Source organism: Schistocerca nitens, chromosome 5 (assembly GCF_023898315.1).
Source record: "Schistocerca nitens isolate TAMUIC-IGC-003100 chromosome 5, iqSchNite1.1, whole genome shotgun sequence".
NCBI lineage: Eukaryota > Metazoa > Arthropoda > Insecta > Orthoptera > Acrididae > Schistocerca > Schistocerca nitens.
Window position 1 is genome coordinate 135,240,271 of NC_064618.1, and position 21,649 is coordinate 135,261,919.

The 21,649-nt window shown below is 43.8% G+C and overlaps 2 protein-coding genes across 4 annotated transcripts in view; one reads left to right on the top strand and one right to left on the bottom strand.

Annotated features, from left to right (window-relative positions):
* The window catches only part of LOC126260932 (alpha-1,3-mannosyl-glycoprotein 4-beta-N-acetylglucosaminyltransferase A), an 815,533-nt gene extending 803,474 nt beyond the window's left edge, over window positions 1–12,059 (top strand). For both annotated transcript variants that reach the window (XM_049958432.1, XM_049958433.1), the window contains 3 exons: window positions 1,393–1,532; window positions 2,919–3,034; window positions 11,353–12,059. In XM_049958432.1, the coding sequence (XP_049814389.1) occupies window positions 1,393–1,532; window positions 2,919–3,034; window positions 11,353–11,376 (280 nt within the window). In that variant the 3' untranslated portion in view covers window positions 11,377–12,059. The remainder of the gene's footprint in view (window positions 1–1,392; window positions 1,533–2,918; window positions 3,035–11,352) is intronic.
* A 2,408-nt stretch (window positions 12,060–14,467) lies between these two features.
* The window catches only part of LOC126259699 (L-serine dehydratase/L-threonine deaminase-like), a 124,170-nt gene continuing 116,988 nt past the window's right edge, over window positions 14,468–21,649 (bottom strand). For both annotated transcript variants that reach the window (XM_049956669.1, XM_049956670.1), the window contains exon 8: window positions 14,468–14,844. In XM_049956669.1, the coding sequence (XP_049812626.1) occupies window positions 14,663–14,844 (182 nt within the window). In that variant the 3' untranslated portion in view covers window positions 14,468–14,662. The remainder of the gene's footprint in view (window positions 14,845–21,649) is intronic.

Below are 21,649 nucleotides of genomic sequence, written 5' to 3' on the forward strand. Positions count from 1 at the left end.
GTTCCAAATTATGGAGCCTGTGTTGCAAAGTGCAACTTCTAGATTCTGTTGGAGCACTCCCTCGTCTAGAATATAGATTGCAAAAGGAAATAAAATTCTCTTCTATAGTGCCTACAGCGTAAGCTCTTTATCACTGTTTTGCTGAAGATTGTCTTTGGTGTATATTCTCCTGGCATGTCTTCCTTATCGTGGTTCTCCAGCAACTACTTTTGATGCTGAATAGAACGTTGTCACAACATTTTGTGGATCTGGTTGAAGCACATCAGAATTTCTCACCAGATAAAAATTAAAGAAATTTTGGGAACTTGGAAAAAAATACAGAAATCAAAAAACTTCAGTATCTTCATCAGAATATGTTTTCAGCCACAATAATTTACAAAAAGTTTACTTAACAACACAGAAAAAGTGGTCCTGCAAACATAAAATATGCATAGCTATTTCTTAAAAAATAAAGCTTCAATACAGTGTTACACTGTATTTTATATAATGTGTGAAATTGTTGTCCAAATTATTTTTGTCTAGGCTAGCAGTAGCCAAATGAAAATTAATACATAGACAAGAAGCAAAAACTTCAAGTATTACATGTTGTAAGAGGATTACAATAATGAACATGCAACTTGGAACAGAGAACACACCCAATAACAACAGTCTTTCAGGTACACAATCTCAAATGTGCTGCAACTGTTTTGCAGTATTGCTGCAGTGTATTTCGATGTTTGTTGACACTTCCCTTGCAGAGGCATAAACCCTGCCAGCAGCTATAGCTTTATTTGTAGATAGGTTACTGTGAAGTTATGAAAATGCATAATTATTTATGAGACAAATGTTCTGTACTTTGGTTGCCACATTAGAAGAAAGAACAAGCTTCAGTGTCATGTATGTTGTTCATTGGGACTTCATTCGTGATTGAGTTATAAAATATCATCCATAGGGTTTGCATTTCTCAACCTGCTGGTTCTGCTTAGGCCATGAGAAATGCAAATTCTTTAAAAATTGCAGTTTTAAGGAGGATACATTAGGCTTCACATACACTGATGTATTTGCAGTTATGTGACAAATACATGACAAGAAATTTCAGAGATGGAAGAAAGATAGTGGTGAAGGTGATATCAGCTGATTACTGCTGGCCACTTTTCAGAGAATCACCAGTAAAAGTACACAAATAGCTTGCAAAATAAGTATTTATTCTGAATATTGTGATCAGCACCACAGGCACAGACAAATGGTTAAATTATGCTAGCTAGTGTTTTTCTTTTCTTCTTATCTCTTCAGGGAATTTGATGTAATGATTGTTTGCTGAAATGCATATGTATGAATGAATTTGTCTCTATAAACATATAAAATGTAGTCCATGATTAAGTTTCCCTAAAGTGCACCTTACCTGTGTTTCAGATACCTGTTCAGAAGTGGGAATGCAGAACATCCCTCAGACCGTTTTTACAACACGTCTGTAGAAGTTCTACCAGAATCTAGTCAAAATACCCTCAGCAAAAGTGATTACAATTCCACATCTGATGGATATATTATTGTTGGTATGATGATGATTTTAATTAATTACTGATTATTGCTTTTGCAGAAAAATCTAATGGAACGTGAGGCATTTATTTAAAACTCCAAATGCTTATGACGAGTGCATTCAAAATAATGCATAATAAGATCAAAATGGCACTGATTTGAATTAATTAATTAATATTAGTTAAGTTTTCCCTTTGTGTTCAGTATGCCTTTTATTGTCAGACTTATCAAAGGCATGTAACGGCGTGGATAGTAACGCACTTACAAGTAAATTAGAATATTATTTTGGAAGTAATGCTACATATGGTTCATCTTACATGCGTGAGCTAAAAAAAAATCATGACCACCTGCTTTAACAGTGTGATCGGCCACCTGTGGCATGCAAGAGAGCAGTGGTTCTGCACGGCATGGATTTGACAGGTTTTTGATGGGTTTCTGGAGGTATGTGGCACCAGATGTCTATGCACAGCTCTCGCAATTCCTACAAATTATGTACTAGTGGTTTGTGGGTGCAGAGCTCGCACCATCCCAAATGTGTTCAATTGGTTTCAGAACTGTAGAACTTGTTTGACAAGACATAAATATGAGTTCAGGACCATGCATGGACAGTGGTCTGCACAGTGCAGTGCAGTGCACATTTTGAGCAGCTATTCACTTGGATGACGGAGCATATAGTTAAACCCACTAACATAGTGTAACAAGAAACTGGATTCATCCATCCAGGCTACAAGTTTCCATTGACTTGAAGTCCAATCTCGATGACCCTGTGCCCACTGCCGTTGTAATTTTTGTTGCAGAAATGTGGGATCATGTAAGGTGTCATCTGCTTGGATTCCCTATGTTCAAAATTGTACACTGAATGAGGTGCTTCAAAACACTTGTGCATCTGACAGCATTCTATGCTGTCGTCAGAGCTGCCACAGATTGCTGCCTATCCTGCTTTACAGAGCAATCGACACTTTACAGCCTCCTCATACTGTGATGAGGCACAGACATCCAAAATGCTTTGTTACCTGCTCTTGGTTTCACTGTCCTTACACAACTTTCTACTTATCCTCATGACGTTAGCAGCAACTTGTCTAATGCTTATATATCATTACCATTCCTCTGCTCTTGCTTGGCTGGAGGTGCAGACTATAATACCTGTGAGTGCTTGGAGGTAGACAGTGACTTTGTTAGAAATTATGTTCAAAGATCTGTCTGGGTAGGCTGTTAAAAGCTATTTATTTTTCTCATAATTTTGTTCAAGAATCTGAATTGTTACATCTTTCCAAGTAAAGTTCTTACCTAAAGTTTTTAACAAAAAAATTGAAAATTACTTGTTGCTTGCTAATTTTCTGTTACACAATTTTCTGTTACACAATTACTGAATGCCACAAATTAGAAATTGACACCCTTTGCAGGCCAGTTCGATAGTATGGGTGTGGCGGAGGGTGCTGTCAACACGCAGCTGGGTCCAATCCGCACCCTACGCCTCAGTGTACACAGTGACAGTGAGAACTGGGCCATTCTCAGTGAGGTAAGTTCAAAGTAATAGAGCCTCTCCAACCATGGAGGAAAATGAAGGGCAAAGGATATGATTTCTAGATGGCTTTAGAAGTGGTAGGTCCTTTTTAAAGAATGGTTTCTCAGTACTGATTCCACTCCCTGGTTTAACTATTGTGGATCACAAATTGCTAATCTACTTCTAAGAAAAATAACGCTTTTTCTATCTCTGTATGCAGCTTTGTGAGAAATCAATAATAAACTTGTCAGAATGCCTACTGGGTCCTATGTTGAACTAAATATGACATTACATTTGCACGTATAACCACCACAAAGCTGCTAAAAACTTCATTGTTCCGCTGCTTTGTGGTGGTTATGCATAGTCATTCAAAAAAGCTATAGAACAAAACTTTAAAAAAAAATTCTGTAAATGTGGTATCTACCTGCCCACTTACTGTGCAACTGGAATGTTGTGATCTATCTTGTTGAACTCGTATCTCAAAGCAGGGCAAGATGAAGTGAATGGGATGTTTTTCCTCCATGACAATCCCCTAGTTCATCCTATACAGGACACAGTAATCTGCACAGAACAGTCATATATGCTGGTGCTTTGAGTTACCAAATTTTGTCCCCCACCCCCTCCTGTATTCCAGTGACTAGGGTCGCCCAGTGACTAGGGTCGCCCAGTGACTAGGGTCGCCCAGTGACTAGGGTCGCCCAGTGACTAGGGTCGCCCAGTGACTAGGGTCGCCCAGTGACTAGGGTCGCCCAGTGACTAGGGTCGCCCAGTGACTAGGGTCGCCCAGTGACTAGGGTCGCCCAGTGACTAGGGTCGCCCAGTGACTAGGGTCGCCCAGTGACTAGGGTCGCCCAGTGACTAGGGTCGCCCAGTGACTAGGGTCGCCCAGTGACTAGGGTCGCCCAGTGACTAGGGTCGCCCAGTGACTAGGGTCGCCCAGTGACTAGGGTCGCCCACTGACTAGGGTCGCCCACTGACTAGGGTCGCCCACTGACTAGGGTCGCCCACTGACTAGGGTCGCCCACTGACTAGGGTCGCCCACTGACTAGGGTCGCCCACTGACTAGGGTCGCCCACTGACTAGGGTCGCCCACTGACTAGGGTCGCCCACTGACTAGGGTCGCCCACTGACTAGGGTCGCCCACTGACTAGGGTCGCCCACTGACTAGGGTCGCCCACTGACTAGGGTCGCCCACTGACTAGGGTCGCCCACTGACTAGGGTCGCCCACTGACTAGGGTCGCCCACTGACTAGGGTCGCCCACTGACTAGGGTCGCCCACTGACTAGGGTCGCCCAGTGACTAGGGTCGCCCAGTGACTAGGGTCGCCCAGTGACTAGGGTCGCCCAGTGACTAGGGTCGCCCAGTGACTAGGGTCGCCCAGTGACTAGGGTCGCCCAGTGACTAGGGTCGCCCAGTGACTAGGGTCGCCCAGTGACTAGGGTCGCCCAGTGACTAGGGTCGCCCAGTGACTAGGGTCGCCCAGTGACTAGGGTCGCCCAGTGACTAGGGTCGCCCAGTGACTAGGGTCGCCCAGTGACTAGGGTCGCCCAGTGACTAGGGTCGCCCAGTGACTAGGGTCGCCCAGTGACTAGGGTCGCCCAGTGACTAGGGTCGCCCAGTGACTAGGGTCGCCCAGTGACTAGGGTCGCCCAGTGACTAGGGTCGCCCAGTGACTAGGGTCGCCCAGTGACTAGGGTCGCCCAGTGACTAGGGTCGCCCAGTGACTAGGGTCGCCCAGTGACTAGGGTCGCCCAGTGACTAGGGTCGCCCAGTGACTAGGGTCGCCCAGTGACTAGGGTCGCCCAGTGACTAGGGTCGCCCAGTGACTAGGGTCGCCCAGTGACTAGGGTCGCCCAGTGACTAGGGTCGCCCAGTGACTAGGGTCGCCCAGTGACTAGGGTCGCCCAGTGACTAGGGTCGCCCAGTGACTAGGGTCGCCCAGTGACTAGGGTCGCCCAGTGACTAGGGTCGCCCAGTGACTAGGGTCGCCCAGTGACTAGGGTCGCCCAGTGACTAGGGTCGCCCAGTGACTAGGGTCGCCCAGTGACTAGGGTCGCCCAGTGACTAGGGTCGCCCAGTGACTAGGGTCGCCCAGTGACTAGGGTCGCCCAGTGACTAGGGTCGCCCAGTGACTAGGGTCGCCCAGTGACTAGGGTCGCCCAGTGACTAGGGTCGCCCAGTGACTAGGGTCGCCCAGTGACTAGGGTCGCCCAGTGACTAGGGTCGCCCAGTGACTAGGGTCGCCCAGTGACTAGGGTCGCCCAGTGACTAGGGTCGCCCAGTGACTAGGGTCGCCCAGTGACTAGGGTCGCCCAGTGACTAGGGTCGCCCAGTGACTAGGGTCGCCCAGTGACTAGGGTCGCCCAGTGACTAGGGTCGCCCAGTGACTAGGGTCGCCCAGTGACTAGGGTCGCCCAGTGACTAGGGTCGCCCAGTGACTAGGGTCGCCCAGTGACTAGGGTCGCCCAGTGACTAGGGTCGCCCAGTGACTAGGGTCGCCCAGTGACTAGGGTCGCCCAGTGACTAGGGTCGCCCAGTGACTAGGGTCGCCCAGTGACTAGGGTCGCCCAGTGACTAGGGTCGCCCAGTGACTAGGGTCGCCCAGTGACTAGGGTCGCCCAGTGACTAGGGTCGCCCAGTGACTAGGGTCGCCCAGTGACTAGGGTCGCCCAGTGACTAGGGTCGCCCAGTGACTAGGGTCGCCCAGTGACTAGGGTCGCCCAGTGACTAGGGTCGCCCAGTGACTAGGGTCGCCCAGTGACTAGGGTCGCCCAGTGACTAGGGTCGCCCAGTGACTAGGGTCGCCCAGTGACTAGGGTCGCCCAGTGACTAGGGTCGCCCAGTGACTAGGGTCGCCCAGTGACTAGGGTCGCCCAGTGACTAGGGTCGCCCAGTGACTAGGGTCGCCCAGTGACTAGGGTCGCCCAGTGACTAGGGTCGCCCAGTGACTAGGGTCGCCCAGTGACTAGGGTCGCCCAGTGACTAGGGTCGCCCAGTGACTAGGGTCGCCCAGTGACTAGGGTCGCCCAGTGACTAGGGTCGCCCAGTGACTAGGGTCGCCCAGTGACTAGGGTCGCCCAGTGACTAGGGTCGCCCAGTGACTAGGGTCGCCCAGTGACTAGGGTCGCCCAGTGACTAGGGTCGCCCAGTGACTAGGGTCGCCCAGTGACTAGGGTCGCCCAGTGACTAGGGTCGCCCAGTGACTAGGGTCGCCCAGTGACTAGGGTCGCCCAGTGACTAGGGTCGCCCAGTGACTAGGGTCGCCCAGTGACTAGGGTCGCCCAGTGACTAGGGTCGCCCAGTGACTAGGGTCGCCCAGTGACTAGGGTCGCCCAGTGACTAGGGTCGCCCAGTGACTAGGGTCGCCCAGTGACTAGGGTCGCCCAGTGACTAGGGTCGCCCAGTGACTAGGGTCGCCCAGTGACTAGGGTCGCCCAGTGACTAGGGTCGCCCAGTGACTAGGGTCGCCCAGTGACTAGGGTCGCCCAGTGACTAGGGTCGCCCAGTGACTAGGGTCGCCCAGTGACTAGGGTCGCCCAGTGACTAGGGTCGCCCAGTGACTAGGGTCGCCCAGTGACTAGGGTCGCCCAGTGACTAGGGTCGCCCAGTGACTAGGGTCGCCCAGTGACTAGGGTCGCCCAGTGACTAGGGTCGCCCAGTGACTAGGGTCGCCCAGTGACTAGGGTCGCCCAGTGACTAGGGTCGCCCAGTGACTAGGGTCGCCCAGTGACTAGGGTCGCCCAGTGACTAGGGTCGCCCAGTGACTAGGGTCGCCCAGTGACTAGGGTCGCCCAGTGACTAGGGTCGCCCAGTGACTAGGGTCGCCCAGTGACTAGGGTCGCCCAGTGACTAGGGTCGCCCAGTGACTAGGGTCGCCCAGTGACTAGGGTCGCCCAGTGACTAGGGTCGCCCAGTGACTAGGGTCGCCCAGTGACTAGGGTCGCCCAGTGACTAGGGTCGCCCAGTGACTAGGGTCGCCCAGTGACTAGGGTCGCCCAGTGACTAGGGTCGCCCAGTGACTAGGGTCGCCCAGTGACTAGGGTCGCCCAGTGACTAGGGTCGCCCAGTGACTAGGGTCGCCCAGTGACTAGGGTCGCCCAGTGACTAGGGTCGCCCAGTGACTAGGGTCGCCCAGTGACTAGGGTCGCCCAGTGACTAGGGTCGCCCAGTGACTAGGGTCGCCCAGTGACTAGGGTCGCCCAGTGACTAGGGTCGCCCAGTGACTAGGGTCGCCCAGTGACTAGGGTCGCCCAGTGACTAGGGTCGCCCAGTGACTAGGGTCGCCCAGTGACTAGGGTCGCCCAGTGACTAGGGTCGCCCAGTGACTAGGGTCGCCCAGTGACTAGGGTCGCCCAGTGACTAGGGTCGCCCAGTGACTAGGGTCGCCCAGTGACTAGGGTCGCCCAGTGACTAGGGTCGCCCAGTGACTAGGGTCGCCCAGTGACTAGGGTCGCCCAGTGACTAGGGTCGCCCAGTGACTAGGGTCGCCCAGTGACTAGGGTCGCCCAGTGACTAGGGTCGCCCAGTGACTAGGGTCGCCCAGTGACTACTTCCTCTTTCCCCAGATAAAGAAAAGAGACATTTCCAGAATGACAAGGTGATTTTTGATGCTCAACAGATAAAATACAAACTTCTGCAATAAGGGTCCCTGACAAATCATCCATCATTGGGGAATAATGTGTTGCATTGAAGGGTGAGCAGAAGAGGACTAACGTTATCATCAAGATTCATGGTCACCACTTGATACTTTAGGTACAATTAAAACTTTTTGACTACCTCTTGTGTGTGCCACTTTCCACCACACTGTGGTTTATGGAGTATAAATGTAAAAGTTACAGCCAACTGCTAGTCAGAAAAAACCCTCACTATGCATAAGGTACACAATTAAGAAAAAGAGAGAATAAAAAGAAACAGACTTGCACAATACTATACTATTTCCTCCATCCAATGTTCCAAAACTGAAAAAGTGTGATAAGGTTTTGAATACATTGTGACAAATGACAATACATTCCACCTGGGACTCAAACCTGGATCTGACAATTATCACTTCATTTCCCTGTGTTTTATTTGATTTCATCCTCACTGATACAATTTTTCATTTAAGCGAATTTAAATGTGTAAGTGGGTAGATCCACTTAAAAATGGAAACAAGTGAGCTTTTAATGAAATGTCCTCTGTTCACTTCCACTTGATAGTTTGTGGAAAGATATTGGGATGTTTTGATGCTAAGTCTTATGAGCATACCAGTTTCTTTGAAAGGTCTGCCCAGACGATTAAATGTCAATATTTAATCTGCTCATACCATTGTCACAGAGGTATGTTGGAAGCTGTATGCAGTCTGGGGGTCTACAATGCTGTCGTCGGTGATAAACAGATGATGTGTTTTGACATTACATCTCTTTTGGCACAGTATAATGCCAAAAGTGTATTTCTCAGCACATACTTCCACAGGTTGTAAAAAAAAAAGTGAATGATTTAGAGTCAGAGAATTCCCAATCTTCAGAATGCTGACACACGTCAAAATACTAGTCTTTCTCCAGTTTGCAACTTCCTTTTCAGAGGTTTTTCGGAAAGAACTGGGATGATTTTGGAGTACTGTTAATGTGGTGGTGCCACTACGTAGGTCACTCTGTATAGTTTCACTTTGCAGGAATAGCTGTAGATAGTGATATGAAGTGTTTGAAGATGCAACCTTTGTTCTGATTGGTGCTGGGTCTGTGACAATACTGAATTCATATAGTTAAAGGATGTGAATCTATATGCAATGAAAGAAAGTTCTGTAAACAACTTTTTTATAAAATACAACATAAAGCTCATTAACCTTTATATAACGACTAAGAACCTCTGTTAAATATTTCTGTTTCAGGAATAATCACTGAAATGCTTTGTTTTGAATGCAAAATAAATATTTTAAAGTGGTATATATGTTGCTGGTTACTAGACAACGAAATGTTATTGCCAGCCTTATTGCTGCAGATTCCCAAACAGAAAATCTAAAATCTCCCTGTGAACTTCTGAAATTTGCAAACAAAATGTCAGTCACTTTGTATTTCTCATACATCTGTTACATACTTTACCCACTGTCACTTTTGTGTTTAATTTTTCTGTTGCCTTTTCACCACAATAAACACAGCACAAACTCTTGAGCAAGGAAGGGGATACATAGCTGGCTGCTTGCGTAATAAGGCAACATGTGGACATGAATGCGCATCCATTCTTTCTACTAATTTTTGTGCATGCGCTTTTATTCCCATGCATCTGCAATAATGTGTGAAGGCAATGTGTGGACATAATGTCAGAATACAAGTGTCATATGATTTATGAGTGTTTTCTTAGTGTGTCTGGTAGTGAATTGTTCGGTGTACAGCCAAGTTATACACTGTCCATTCACATTGTAACCACCTGTCAAAAAGCCTGAATAACCACCTTATGCAAAACAGACCACTCCAAGACATGCAGTAAGGAGAGTCAATGAGGTTCTGGAAGATATCTGCACGGATGTGGAACCATGTTGACTGAAGTGCCATGATTAGCTGCACTAGGTTTCTAGTTTGAAGACACATGGTACAAACAGCATGATTGAGGTGGTTTCATAGATAAATTGCAAGTAGAGTTGTACATGGTTCCCCAAGAATAGATGCTTGCTTCTGTTAATACAATTTGCCTTCCAGAAAGATGAGACCATCCAGGGAATTCCACAAAAACATTCCCAAGACCATAACGCTACCTCCTAGTTTAATTTCAGACAGTTCATGCCATACACGCCAATAACAGTCTGTTCGATGGAGCACAAAACATAATTCATCTGAAAAGGCCATGTGTCACTACTCAGTTGATGCCCAACTGGTACTGACATGTAGATTCTATCTTTTGCTGTCAATGAACAGCAGTTACCATAGACAGAGGGGTGCATGAACCAAGCTCCAGCTGTGGAGGTTCATACATAGCAACATTTGCTGAACTGTCATTGATGACACATTGTTAGTAGAACCTTGGGTCATTTGGGTGGTCAGTTGCTCAACAGTTGCACACCTACTTGCCTCTGCACATCTGCACAGCTATTGTTCACCCCTGTCATATGAGGCATGTGGTGCAACACTGCTACCTTGGTGCAAGGTTTGGATAGTCCATTTTGCCATGGACCCTATACTTATAACCTCAGCGGCACGCAAGATGTTTACAAAATGCAAGACATTTACAAACTTAGCTGTTTGGGAAATGCTTCCAACCGTGGCCCAAAAACGAATATCATGCCATTTTGGTCATCAAATAAATCAATCCATTTCTGCCTTATGACGACTGTGCTGTTTTCTGCGTCCCTTGTCATGTCTTGTACACCCTCCACTGCCACCAGCCACCGGTTATCGCACATTGCCATCGAACATAGGCAGTGGTCACAAAGTGACTGGACAAAGTATATACCATTTTTGAACAAAGTATTTTGACAAACTTAGGTACTGCAAGTACAGGTCTTATGTGTGTGCTCATGTACAGAGTATTAGGATGACTAAAGATTAGAATCTGTGAAGTTCAGTCAAAAAAATTCTATTGATTTTTGAAGAACATGTTTGTGTATAGAAGAATCTATGCACACTGACATGTACTTCATTAGCTGAACCATTTGTAATAAAGACTAACCATATGTGACAAAGAAAACCATGGTGGGAACACCATGGGTAGTGCCAATCAGGCAGAGCTTCACCGAAGAGTTACGCCTAGTTTTCCAAGACAATGGGTAATCGCATGACAATCAGTGTGCAATTGCAGTCTAAGCCAACAATGCCTGTAGAAAAAGTAACATTGAGAAGCTAAGAGGGAATTTTAGATTTTTCTTAAGAAAAATGGCACAGAATATATTCTACTCATTACAACAAAGGTGAAAGATCTATTTCATAATGCTAAAGATGCAGGATTTTGAAAACAGTGTGCGCACCTCTTTCTTTATCAATGTTTTGTACCTGAGCCATATTCTCAGAGTAATGGGGAAGAAGTGCAAAGAACATTGGTTGCAGCAGTGTGTTTCAAGGTAAAATCAATAAATCAGATGGAAAAAGATCAGCACTGTAGTTCAAGCTGTAACTTTTATATTAGATAAATAGAGTACATTTAAGATCGTTGCCTGCGTCATCCTCTGAAGGCTACTAAGACAGTAAAATATTGTCTGTCACTGGAATTTTCAACTCCTTTGCACACATTAAAACAAACCACCTAACAAGAAGGTAATTTATTGTTTCAAATTAGTTCCGGATAATAGCATAACGAACATTAAACAGTTTACTTAATGATACACTCCATTTGCTTTTATTTTAACTACTGATGTCATTTGTTGCAGATCCACGTGGTGGCAGGCAGCTGACACAAGCGTCGGAAGGACCGCAGCTTCTGTTGGTCATCTCAGGGTCTGGAGAAGCCCGGCATCAGCAGCACAACAGCTCTGTAGCCGGCCCTTGCTCAGCTAGTGATCTTCATGACTTTCTTCTCCTGAGACAGGCTGTCTTTGACAGATACAGCACACACAGACATGTTAACTCAATTTTGTACTTGGTGTGTGGCTGTGAGCAGCTCAGCTTTCTCTGTATTGAGATGAGCTGGTGAGTGGTGGGACTCTAAATGGCTTCACTGGTTCTGACAATAGCATTCATCTAAGCGAACAATGTGACTGGCTTTTTTTACCTTTTTGTATTTTCTCCTGCTGGATGTTACACCCTTAGGAAAAATAATTACAGTGGCCTATTACGTTTTAAAAAGTTTGTGAAACACTTCACTTTTGTCATTCTTTTCAATGTCTTAATGGTTTGTATCTTACTGACTTCTGACCAGTTATGTACACACTGCAAAATTTTGTTGCAATACTTCAGTCCATAAATAAGAACGGCATGTGTTTAGCCCTCATGGATAAATTGAAAATGAGTAAGAAAAACCATTGCTCAATTAAAGCTTCTGTCATTTCAGCTAAGCTGAGAGTATAAGTAAATTTGTCTGCTTTCTTACTTGTATATCTTTCACTGGCTTGGTGTAATAAAAGTGGTTAATATACAATTCAGCAACTCACTGACTTCATCTTAATCTAAGGCATGTTGCATATTAAAAAAAAAAAAAAAAAAATTATTGATCTCAAAATGGTATGTTTAAATCATTTCACACACACTAAAGGAAAGCAGGTTATGCAATCTGTTAACACATTTTAGCTTCCTAATATGTACACCATGACTGGCTCATTTTACTCTAACACAAATTATAAACCTCAGATCAGTCAGGTTTTGTCTCGTATATGGTGATTCTGTTTCCAATACATTGATCCTCAGATAAGCCATGCTGGATCTTGTTGAACATTGTGGCTGTCATTCAATTAAAGATTGTTGAGGGAGACTGCAACCAGCCACATATACTTAAAACAAAAACAAAAAAAAAAAGAATCATTGCTCTCCCTGGTTTTGGATCATTATAGTCCTTTTCAGATGGCTACATTTATTTTATTACTGTAAGTACTATCAGCAGCATGTCATGTGCTCACAAACTACATGAGAATATTTGATGTTAGTGGCACTTAGTGCTACATGAATAGCTTGCATATGTAAAAATTACATGCACTTAAAACCACAAATAAGGGATGAGAGCTGCACGGAGTGCGACTCAGTTTGAGGTGCCATGTCACAGACTGCATGGTTCCTCCCACTGGAGGTTCGAGTCCTCCCTCGGTGTGTGTTGTTCTTAACATAGTGAACAATGTTTCATTGCTATTTTGTTACCATGAATTTTGGGGAAAAAGCGTAAAACTTTTAAATGCGTACAAAGTAAAATTGCATGTGCACAACTGACCAACTTAAATTTTGTAATTCAGTTAAAAATCAACCTCTAGTAAATGCACACACACTAACATAAAATATTTATATGCATTCTTTTCCTAGGCACGATTTTAAATCAGGTTGCAAATCCTCTGAGGGAGAGGCATTCAAATAAATTTGTGCTCTAGTAACTCTGTGCAAGATAACAGTAAAACAACCAGCCAAGCTCACAAAAATCTGAAGTTCATAAGATTGATTATGGCAACTATCTCAGTTTTTATCCTGCCCATACTGACAGAAATTATAAACACAAGATATTTAGAACAAAGTGTATTTTTAAATCTAAAACCTTCAGTGCTTTTGCTGCTTCTATGGCTCAACATGGACACAGCGCTTCAGACTTTAAGGATCGTTATAGATCTTGCATGCCCCTAGCAAAGGCAAAAAAGACACTGAAGAATTGGAAATGTACTTCACCTCAACACATTCTAAATGAGCACAACTTTAGCATGCCAATAAGAAATTTCAACAGATTTTTCTTCTGCTATTCAAGCAAGTCAAACATAAGACCTCTCAACAGTAACTGCTTACTTTATCTGAAAAAAAAAAAAACAGATTTAAATGAAATTAACATACTAGCCATGGATATTTTTATACTTCCTATGAGGTGCTGTAGCTATAGTTTAGTTATATTGGAAGTGAGTAATGAAAGGGGTAAAGGTAAGAATTCATAGTTTAGGCATTGACAGAATAAATTTTCAGTCTTTTATGTGCCCATCATCTTTCAGGTATACATGTTACTTTGTTCTTCAGATATTTCAGTTGATAAACCTATCTTCAATGTGAGTTGCTGGCAGAATTTAAACCATTTGACATGATACATTTGACAATACTGTGGAGTGACCATCTGTGTCAGATAACTCTGTCTGCAACAAGAATGCCCGTCATAGGTAAAATTTTTAACTCCTACGGTGAAAACAAGATACATTGGTGCTGCATCTCAACCCAGTAATAAAGACATTGCTATGGGTGAAACATCCACTGTATTAGTGTTGTATGGCAATATTTATCACCAACAAATGCCTTACACACACATTGTAATAACAACACGAAGAATATCTATATCATTAACACGTTGACAGCTTAGAGGCCACCGGCAGCCACAGCTGTGCACGACACTGTGGCCTGGCGGTGAAACACCCATCACTACACCATGCAGCAGTAAACATGTTGCAAAAAATTATGATCTGTCCATAGAAAAAGAAAAAGCTCCTTCGCAATCAATCTACATATTCATGTAGTAGCATTTCAGTACATGTGATTTGACAGCATTGGCCTATAGCAGAATTTCGGGTGCTGCTACTGGTTTATTTATGCCTTGCACCAACCATGCAAGACTATAAAGTAAGCATACCCGAGATCTTCCAAATTTTCATCAAGCATAGAGAAAATATTATGCAAATGTCTTAAAGGTTGTTCAGAATACCTATTACTATTTAACTCTGAAGTGTCACCCTTCCATTCTCATTATTTCATCTTGAATTCTGTAGCTTAAATAATACAGTTTAGCTTTTCTTCTGGATTTTACAGTTACCTATGATTACAGAAAGGCATGAAGGAAATGGGTTATTCTCATGGTGTGGTCCAAAATTAAAGCTCTAGTTTGTAAAACATAAGTTATTGTATTCAGTGCAATCATATTTGGACAGATATCTCGCTATATTTTCACATTAAATATTTTTGTTGTAAATAGTTCTTGGAGTCCCTGAATTTTTCAGCATTAACTACTGTATTATGTCTGTAGAAAAAGGAAAAGTGCTATAATGTGACATAATTTGTACACGTGGACCACACTAATTACTGCAGTTGTGTAGCCCAAGTCTGCAGCTGATCCAGAGTAACTCCAGTACCACCACATACAATGAGAACAGCAGGACCTGGTGGTATGCGATGATCAGAGTCCAGCCTCGACAGAATACCAGAGTAGAGGGCTGCCAGTGTGGCTCCACATGCAGGTTCCACCACCACATTCTCCAGTTCTGGTACAAACAATAAATCCAATAATCAGCACTCAAGACTTCTCAGTAATTGGACACTTTGTTTCAACCAGTCATATTATATTTCTGTTAACAAAAAAAAATTATTATTCCATTAACTAACATGTGAGCCACTGAAGGCTTATCTTCAGAGGGCTGATATTCACAGGCACTTCACATTTTCAACCAGCTGCTGCCAGTAATGGGACGAAGCAAGCTGAGATAATTTTAATTCCCCCTTTTGTTTTGCCATCTGCCTACTTAAATTCGTTTTTTTTTTTAACTAATTACCATTAACATACATAAATATAATCTGAATTTCATAAGAGAAAGGTTGGCCCACAGTTATAAAGAATATAGCACCAAATCTAATTTTGTGCTTAGTTTTATGTATGTAATTGATTTTCTAATTTATTTCAACTATTCTTAGTTAGTATCTTTTATTATAGGGCAAAATCAATAATTGTTTCATAACTTAAATTCTACTGTTGACATATATACAAATATAAATTCGGCAATAATTGTAAATATTTGGAAGATGAAATGCTAGTGTTCTTAAAGTATCTATTTGGCCCTAGTCGAAAACATGATAGCAAAACCAGCCCTGAATTAATTCCAAAGTAATTAACAGTTTCATCAAAAGTATTGTTTGCGTAACGATATTTGTTAATTTCATGATTTAAACAAATAGTTTGGACTAAACCTTGTAGAAAAAAAAACTGTTAAAAGGATCTAATTTTCGATGTATTCAGTTAAAGCCGGTCGGAGTGGCCGTGTGGTTCTAGGCGCTTCAGTGTGTGTGTAAAAACAAAGATGATGTCACTTACCAAATGAAAGTGCTGGCAGGTCGATAGCCACACAAACACACACACAAAATTCAAGCTTTCGCAACAAACTGTTGCCTCATCAGGAAAGAGGGAAGGAGAGGGAAAGGCGAAAGGATGTGGGTTTTAAGGGAGAGGGTAAGGAGTCATTCCAATCCCGGGAGCGGAAAGACTTACCTTAGGGGGGAAAAAGGACGGGTATACACTTGCACGCACACACACATCCATCCGCACATACACAGACACAAGCAGACGTATTTAAAGACAAAGAGTTTGGGCAGAGATGTCAGTCGAGGCGGAAGTGAAGAGGCAAAGATGTTGTTGAATGACAGGTGAGGTATGAGTAGTGGCAACTTGAAATTAGTGGAGATTGAGGCCTGGTGGGTAACGGGAAGAGAGGATATATTGAAGAGAAAGTTCCCATCTCCGGAGTTCGGATAGGTTGGTGTTAGTGGGAAGTATCCAGATAACCCAGACGGTGTAACACTGTGCCAAGATGTGCTGGCCATGCACCAAGGCATGTTTAGACACAAGGTGATCCTCATTACCAACAAACACTGTCTGCCTGTGTCCATTCATGCGAATGGACAGTTCGTTGTTGGTCATTCCCACATAGAATGCGTCACAGTGTAGGCAGGTCAGTTGCTAAATCACGTGGGTGCTTTCACACGTGGCTCTGCCTTTGATCATGTACACCTTCCGGGTTACAGGACTGGAGTAAGTGGTGGTGGGAGGGTGCATGGGACAGGTTTTACACCGGGGGCGGTTACAAGGATAGGAGCCAGAGGATAGGGAAGGTGGTTTGGGGATTTCATAGGGATGAACTAACAGGTTACGAAGGTTAGGTGGACGGCGGAAAGACACTCTTGGTGGAGTGGGGAGGATTTCATGAAGGATGGATCTCATTTCAGGGCAGGATTTGAGGAAGTCGTATCCCTGCTGGAGAGCCACATTCAGAGTCTGGTCCAGTCCCGGAAAGTATCCCGTCACAAGTGGGGCACTTTTGTGGTTCTTCTGTGGGGGATTCTGGGTTCGAGGGGATGAGGAAGTGGCTCTTGTTATTTGCTTCTGTACCAGGTCGGGAGGGTAGTTGCAAGATGCGAAAGCTGTTGCCACATGTGAAAGCACCCACGTGATTTACCAACTGACCTGCCTACACTGTGACGCATTCTATGTGGGAATGACCAGCAACAAACTGTCCATTCGCATGAATGGACACAGGCAGACAGTGTTTGTTGGTAATGAGGATCACCCTGTGGCTAAACATGCCTTGGTGCACGGCCAGCACATCTTGGCACAGCGTTACACCGTCCGGGTTATCTGGATACTTCCCACCAACACCAACCTATCCGAACTCCGGAGATGGGAACTTGCTCTTCAATATATCCTCTCTTCCCGTTACCCACCAGGCCTCAATCTCCGCTAATTTCAAGTTGCTGCCACTCATACCTCACCTGTCATTCAACATCATATTTGCCTCTTCACTTCCGCCTCGACTGACATCTCTGCCCAAACTCTTTGTCTTTAAATATGTCTGCTTGTGTCTGTGTATGTGCGGATGGATGTGTGTGTGCGAGCAAGTGTATACCCGTCCCTTTTCCCCCCTAAGGTAAGTCTTTCCGCTCCCGGGATTGGAATGACTCCTTACCCTCTCCCTTAAAACCCACATCCTTTCGCCTTTCCCTCTCCTTCCCTCTTTCCTGATGAGGCAACAGTTTGTTGCGAAAGCTTGAATTTTGTGTGTGTGTTTGTGTGTCTATCGACCTGCCAGCACTTTCGTTCGGTAAGTCACATTATCTTTGTTTTTAGATATATTTTTCCCACGTGGAATGTTTCCCTATATATATATATATCTCAAAGATGATGTGACTTACCAAATGCAAGTGCTGGCAGGTCGACAGACACACAAACATACACACAGAATTCAAGCTTTCGCAACAAACTGTTGCCTCATCAGGAAAGAGGGAAGGAGAGGGAAAGACGAAAGGATGTGGGTTTTAAGGGAGAGGGTAAGGAGTCATTCCAGTCCCGGGAGCGGAAAGACTCACCTTAGGGAGAAAAAAGGACGGGTATACACTCGCTCACGCGCGCGCACACACATATCCATCCACACATATACAGACACAAGCAGACATATTTAAAGACAAAGAGTCTTTTGCAGTGTCTTCAGTTTTACTCTACAGTTTATAACCAATAAATTGTGGTCAGAGTTCACATCTGCCCCTGGAAATGTCTTACAATTTAAAACCTGGTTCCTAAATCTCTGTCTTACCATTATATAATCTATCTGATACTACTAGTATCTCCAGGATTCTTCCACGTATACAACCTTCTTTCATGGTTCTTGAACCAAGTGTTAGCTATGATTAAGTTATGCTCTGCGCAAAATTCTACCAGGCGGTTTCCTCTTTCATGTCTTACCCCCATTTCATATTCACCTACTACATTTCCTTCACTTTCTTTTCCTACTCTCGAATTCCAGTCGCCCATGACTATTAAATTTTTGTCCCCCTTCACTACCTGAATAATTTATTTTATCTCCTCGTACATTTCATCAATTTCTTCGTCATCTGTAGAGCTAGTTGGCATATAAATTTGTACTACTGTAGTAGACATGGGCTTCGTGTCTATCTTGGCCACCATAATGCGTTCACTATGCTGTTGGCAGTAGCTTACCCGCACTCTTATTTTTTATTCATTATTACACCTACTCCTGCATTACCCCTATTTGATTTTGTGTTTATAACCCTGTAGTCACCCGACCAGAAGTCGTCTTCCTCCTGCCACTGAACTTCATTAATTCCCACTATATCTAACTTTAACTTATCCATTTCCCTTCTTAAATTTTCTAACCTACCTGCCCGATTAAGGGATCTGACATTCCATGCTCCGATCCATAGAATGCCAGATTTCTTCCTCCTGATAACGACGTCCTCTTGAGTAGACCCCGTCTGGAGATCCGAATGGGGGACTATTTTACCTCCGGAATATTTTACCCAAGAGGACACCATCATCATTTAATCATACAGTAAAGCTGCATGCCCTCAGGAAAAATTACGGCTGTAGTTTCCCCTTGCTTTCAGCCATTTGCAGTACCAGCACAGCAAGGCCAGATCAGTCAGTCATCCAGACTGTTGCCCCTGCAACTACTGAAAAGGCTGCTGAAAAGGCTGCTGCCCCTCTTCAGGAACCACACGTTTGTCTGGCCTCTCAACAGATACCCCTCCGTTGTGGTTGCACCTACGGTGCGGCTATCTGTATCATTGAGGCACGCAAGCCTCCCCACCAACGGCAAGGTGCGGGTGCGGGTGTGTGTGACGCACATCTCTGAGGGGTGAACTATGGCAATGGGGAGAGCTGTGCTCCCATCTTTGATTTTATTTTTAAATTTTTTTTAATATATATAATAGAGAGAAACATTCCACATGGGAAAAATATATCTAAAAACTAAGATAATGTAACTATACATGCGCGTGCCGCGATTGTATACCTGTCCCTTTTTCCCCCCCTAAGGTAAGTCTTTCCGCTCCCGGGATTGGAATGACTTCTTACCCTCTCCCTTAAAACCCAAATCCTTTCGTCTTTCCCTCTCCTTCCCTCTTTCCTGTTGAAACATCCATGTGTTGCGAAAGCTTGAATTGTGTGTGTGTGTGTGTGTGTGTGTGTGTGTGTGTGTGTGTGTGTGTGTGTGTTTGTTAGTCTCTCTCTCTCAACATACCAACGCTTTCGTTTGGTAAGTTACATCATCTTTGTTTTTAGATATATTTTTCCCATGTGGAATGTTTCCCTCTATATATATAATCAAAGATGGGAGCACAGCTCTCCCCATTGCCATAGTTCACCCCTCAGAGATGTTAGTGTCTGTTGGTGAATCAGTATCTGAATGACTTGGGATGGGTCATTTACCATGACCCAATAGGTTTCTTTTTTGCTGTCGTGTAATATTTATTATTTTTATTTTCTCAAGGAAAGGGCAGGTACTTTATTTCAGTTTCTATAGTAATTTGTTAATCTTGGCACAATTCAATGCACCTTTAACCCATATGGACACAGACTCCGATTCATTTACTTTATGATGATTCCTTGTCCTAAGAACCAACGGCATTGTAGACATATAGTAAGAAGAAACATGATCTCTGTTATACACCTGACAAATCTGAAATATAACTTCATGGCCAATAAGTCTCCAGCCTTCATACAGTCTCCACTTTACCACCACAAATTAGAGCCACAGTTACCCAACCATTACCATGTGCACTAGTATCAACATTAGTAAGTGTAAAATTCATATCTTGAGGGGAAAAAAAACATTGTTTCACAAAGCGCCTAGCATCCAGTGCACGTTGGTCTATCGATTACTCATGAGAGAAGGAAAGTTGCCACTCACCATATAGCGGAGATGCTGAGATTTTGAAACGCATCCCTGTTGGTTTTTTTAATGCATTCTAAGTTGATTTCTGAATGAATCATAATTTGATTTTTGAATGGGTGCATAGTGTATGTGATGTTCCTGCCAGGGGGAATCCCTGTTGCATCTATAAATAAACTATCTTGCAGACAAAAGGTGACACGGTTATATGAGGTGAGTGGAGTAAAGCCGAACAAACGAATGCCAATCGCTATTTTTATTAACAGCTTTTTCAGTATTAGACAACGACATTTCGTTCTCTTCATGTAGCGAAACATAATATTCTTTGCCAGAAAGAAAAGCACACCACGTAAAGCTGTAGCAAGATTAGAGAGAAAAAAATGCTAGGACTTAGGGATTGAAGAAACGTGTGTTGCTTGCTTGTCTCTTGTCTTTACTGGTTTTATGTATCCTATATTTAATGTTACGTCACAAAAAACCCAAGTTGTTAGCTAATACGCAATAAAGAGGGCAAATTTTCTGGAGTACTTGTTCTCCTGGTTACAAGTAATCCCATCCAGTAATTGCGAGATGTTTTTTTTTTATTTTTTATTTTTTCCTGAAGATAGTTTGATGGCATCCATTACAAAATATTATACATTTGAAGTCCACAAAGCGAAATACAGTTATCTGCGACAGAAGAATACTCTGTGAAGAGGCGTGGCTGCACTTTGGCACACTAAGACCAAGTTACATGTCTTACATTTCCTTGAACACACGATTTATGTACCAGACTCCTCAGAAAGATATGCACTACAAAATTAACATATTTTTGGAAAGGTGATTTTTTTATTTTTGGCTTACTACCTCAAACGCTCGATGGAGGGGTGGGAGGCACTATCTAGTATTGCCCCAGTTCGAAAAAATAGTTGGTACGGAGTAGAGCAGTCTGAGTTGTAGTGGGGAGGTGGGTAGTCTCCATGTGCCCCGTGTGGGTTACATTTAGTGATTTTTCTCTGTCGTCTTCATTTATTGATCTCACGTCAAATGGGGGGGGGGGGGGGGGAGGGGAGGAAATTGCTGTGGCTGGGAGCTATAAAGTGAATTAAAATATATTCACATAATTACAGAAGGCTGAAATATGTTATTAGTTTTAGATTTTAGTTTATTTCCATCTCTCTGACACTCAAGCATTAATCATCTTGCAGAACAATGAAGTTATTTTTGTTGGTTTGCTAAAGAAATTTGGCTTTTATTAATCTTTTCCCCTGAGGCAGTCAATTTATTTGAAACGAAGTGTTTAATTCCCCACTATTTGCTAGTTTCAACTGTTCGCTGCATTTCAAGTGCATGTTTTCATCTTGTGGCACGTATGGCATTATGCCATAAGAAAGAACCAAACACGAGACAACACAGGACTGGTAGTCCAAGAAAATTTAAAAAAAAAAAAACAAAAAAAAAATCTGGAAATACGAATGTGCACTTTAGGCCGAATTATGTATTTTAGAATGTTCACAAAATATGATGCTCTTGGAGTAACATCTGATAAGTTTCTTTTGTGACATAATGTAAGATCTTTTACATGTACGAACATATGGGCTTCCTGCGTCATCATAGCTGCGCTAGTGCGGTGACT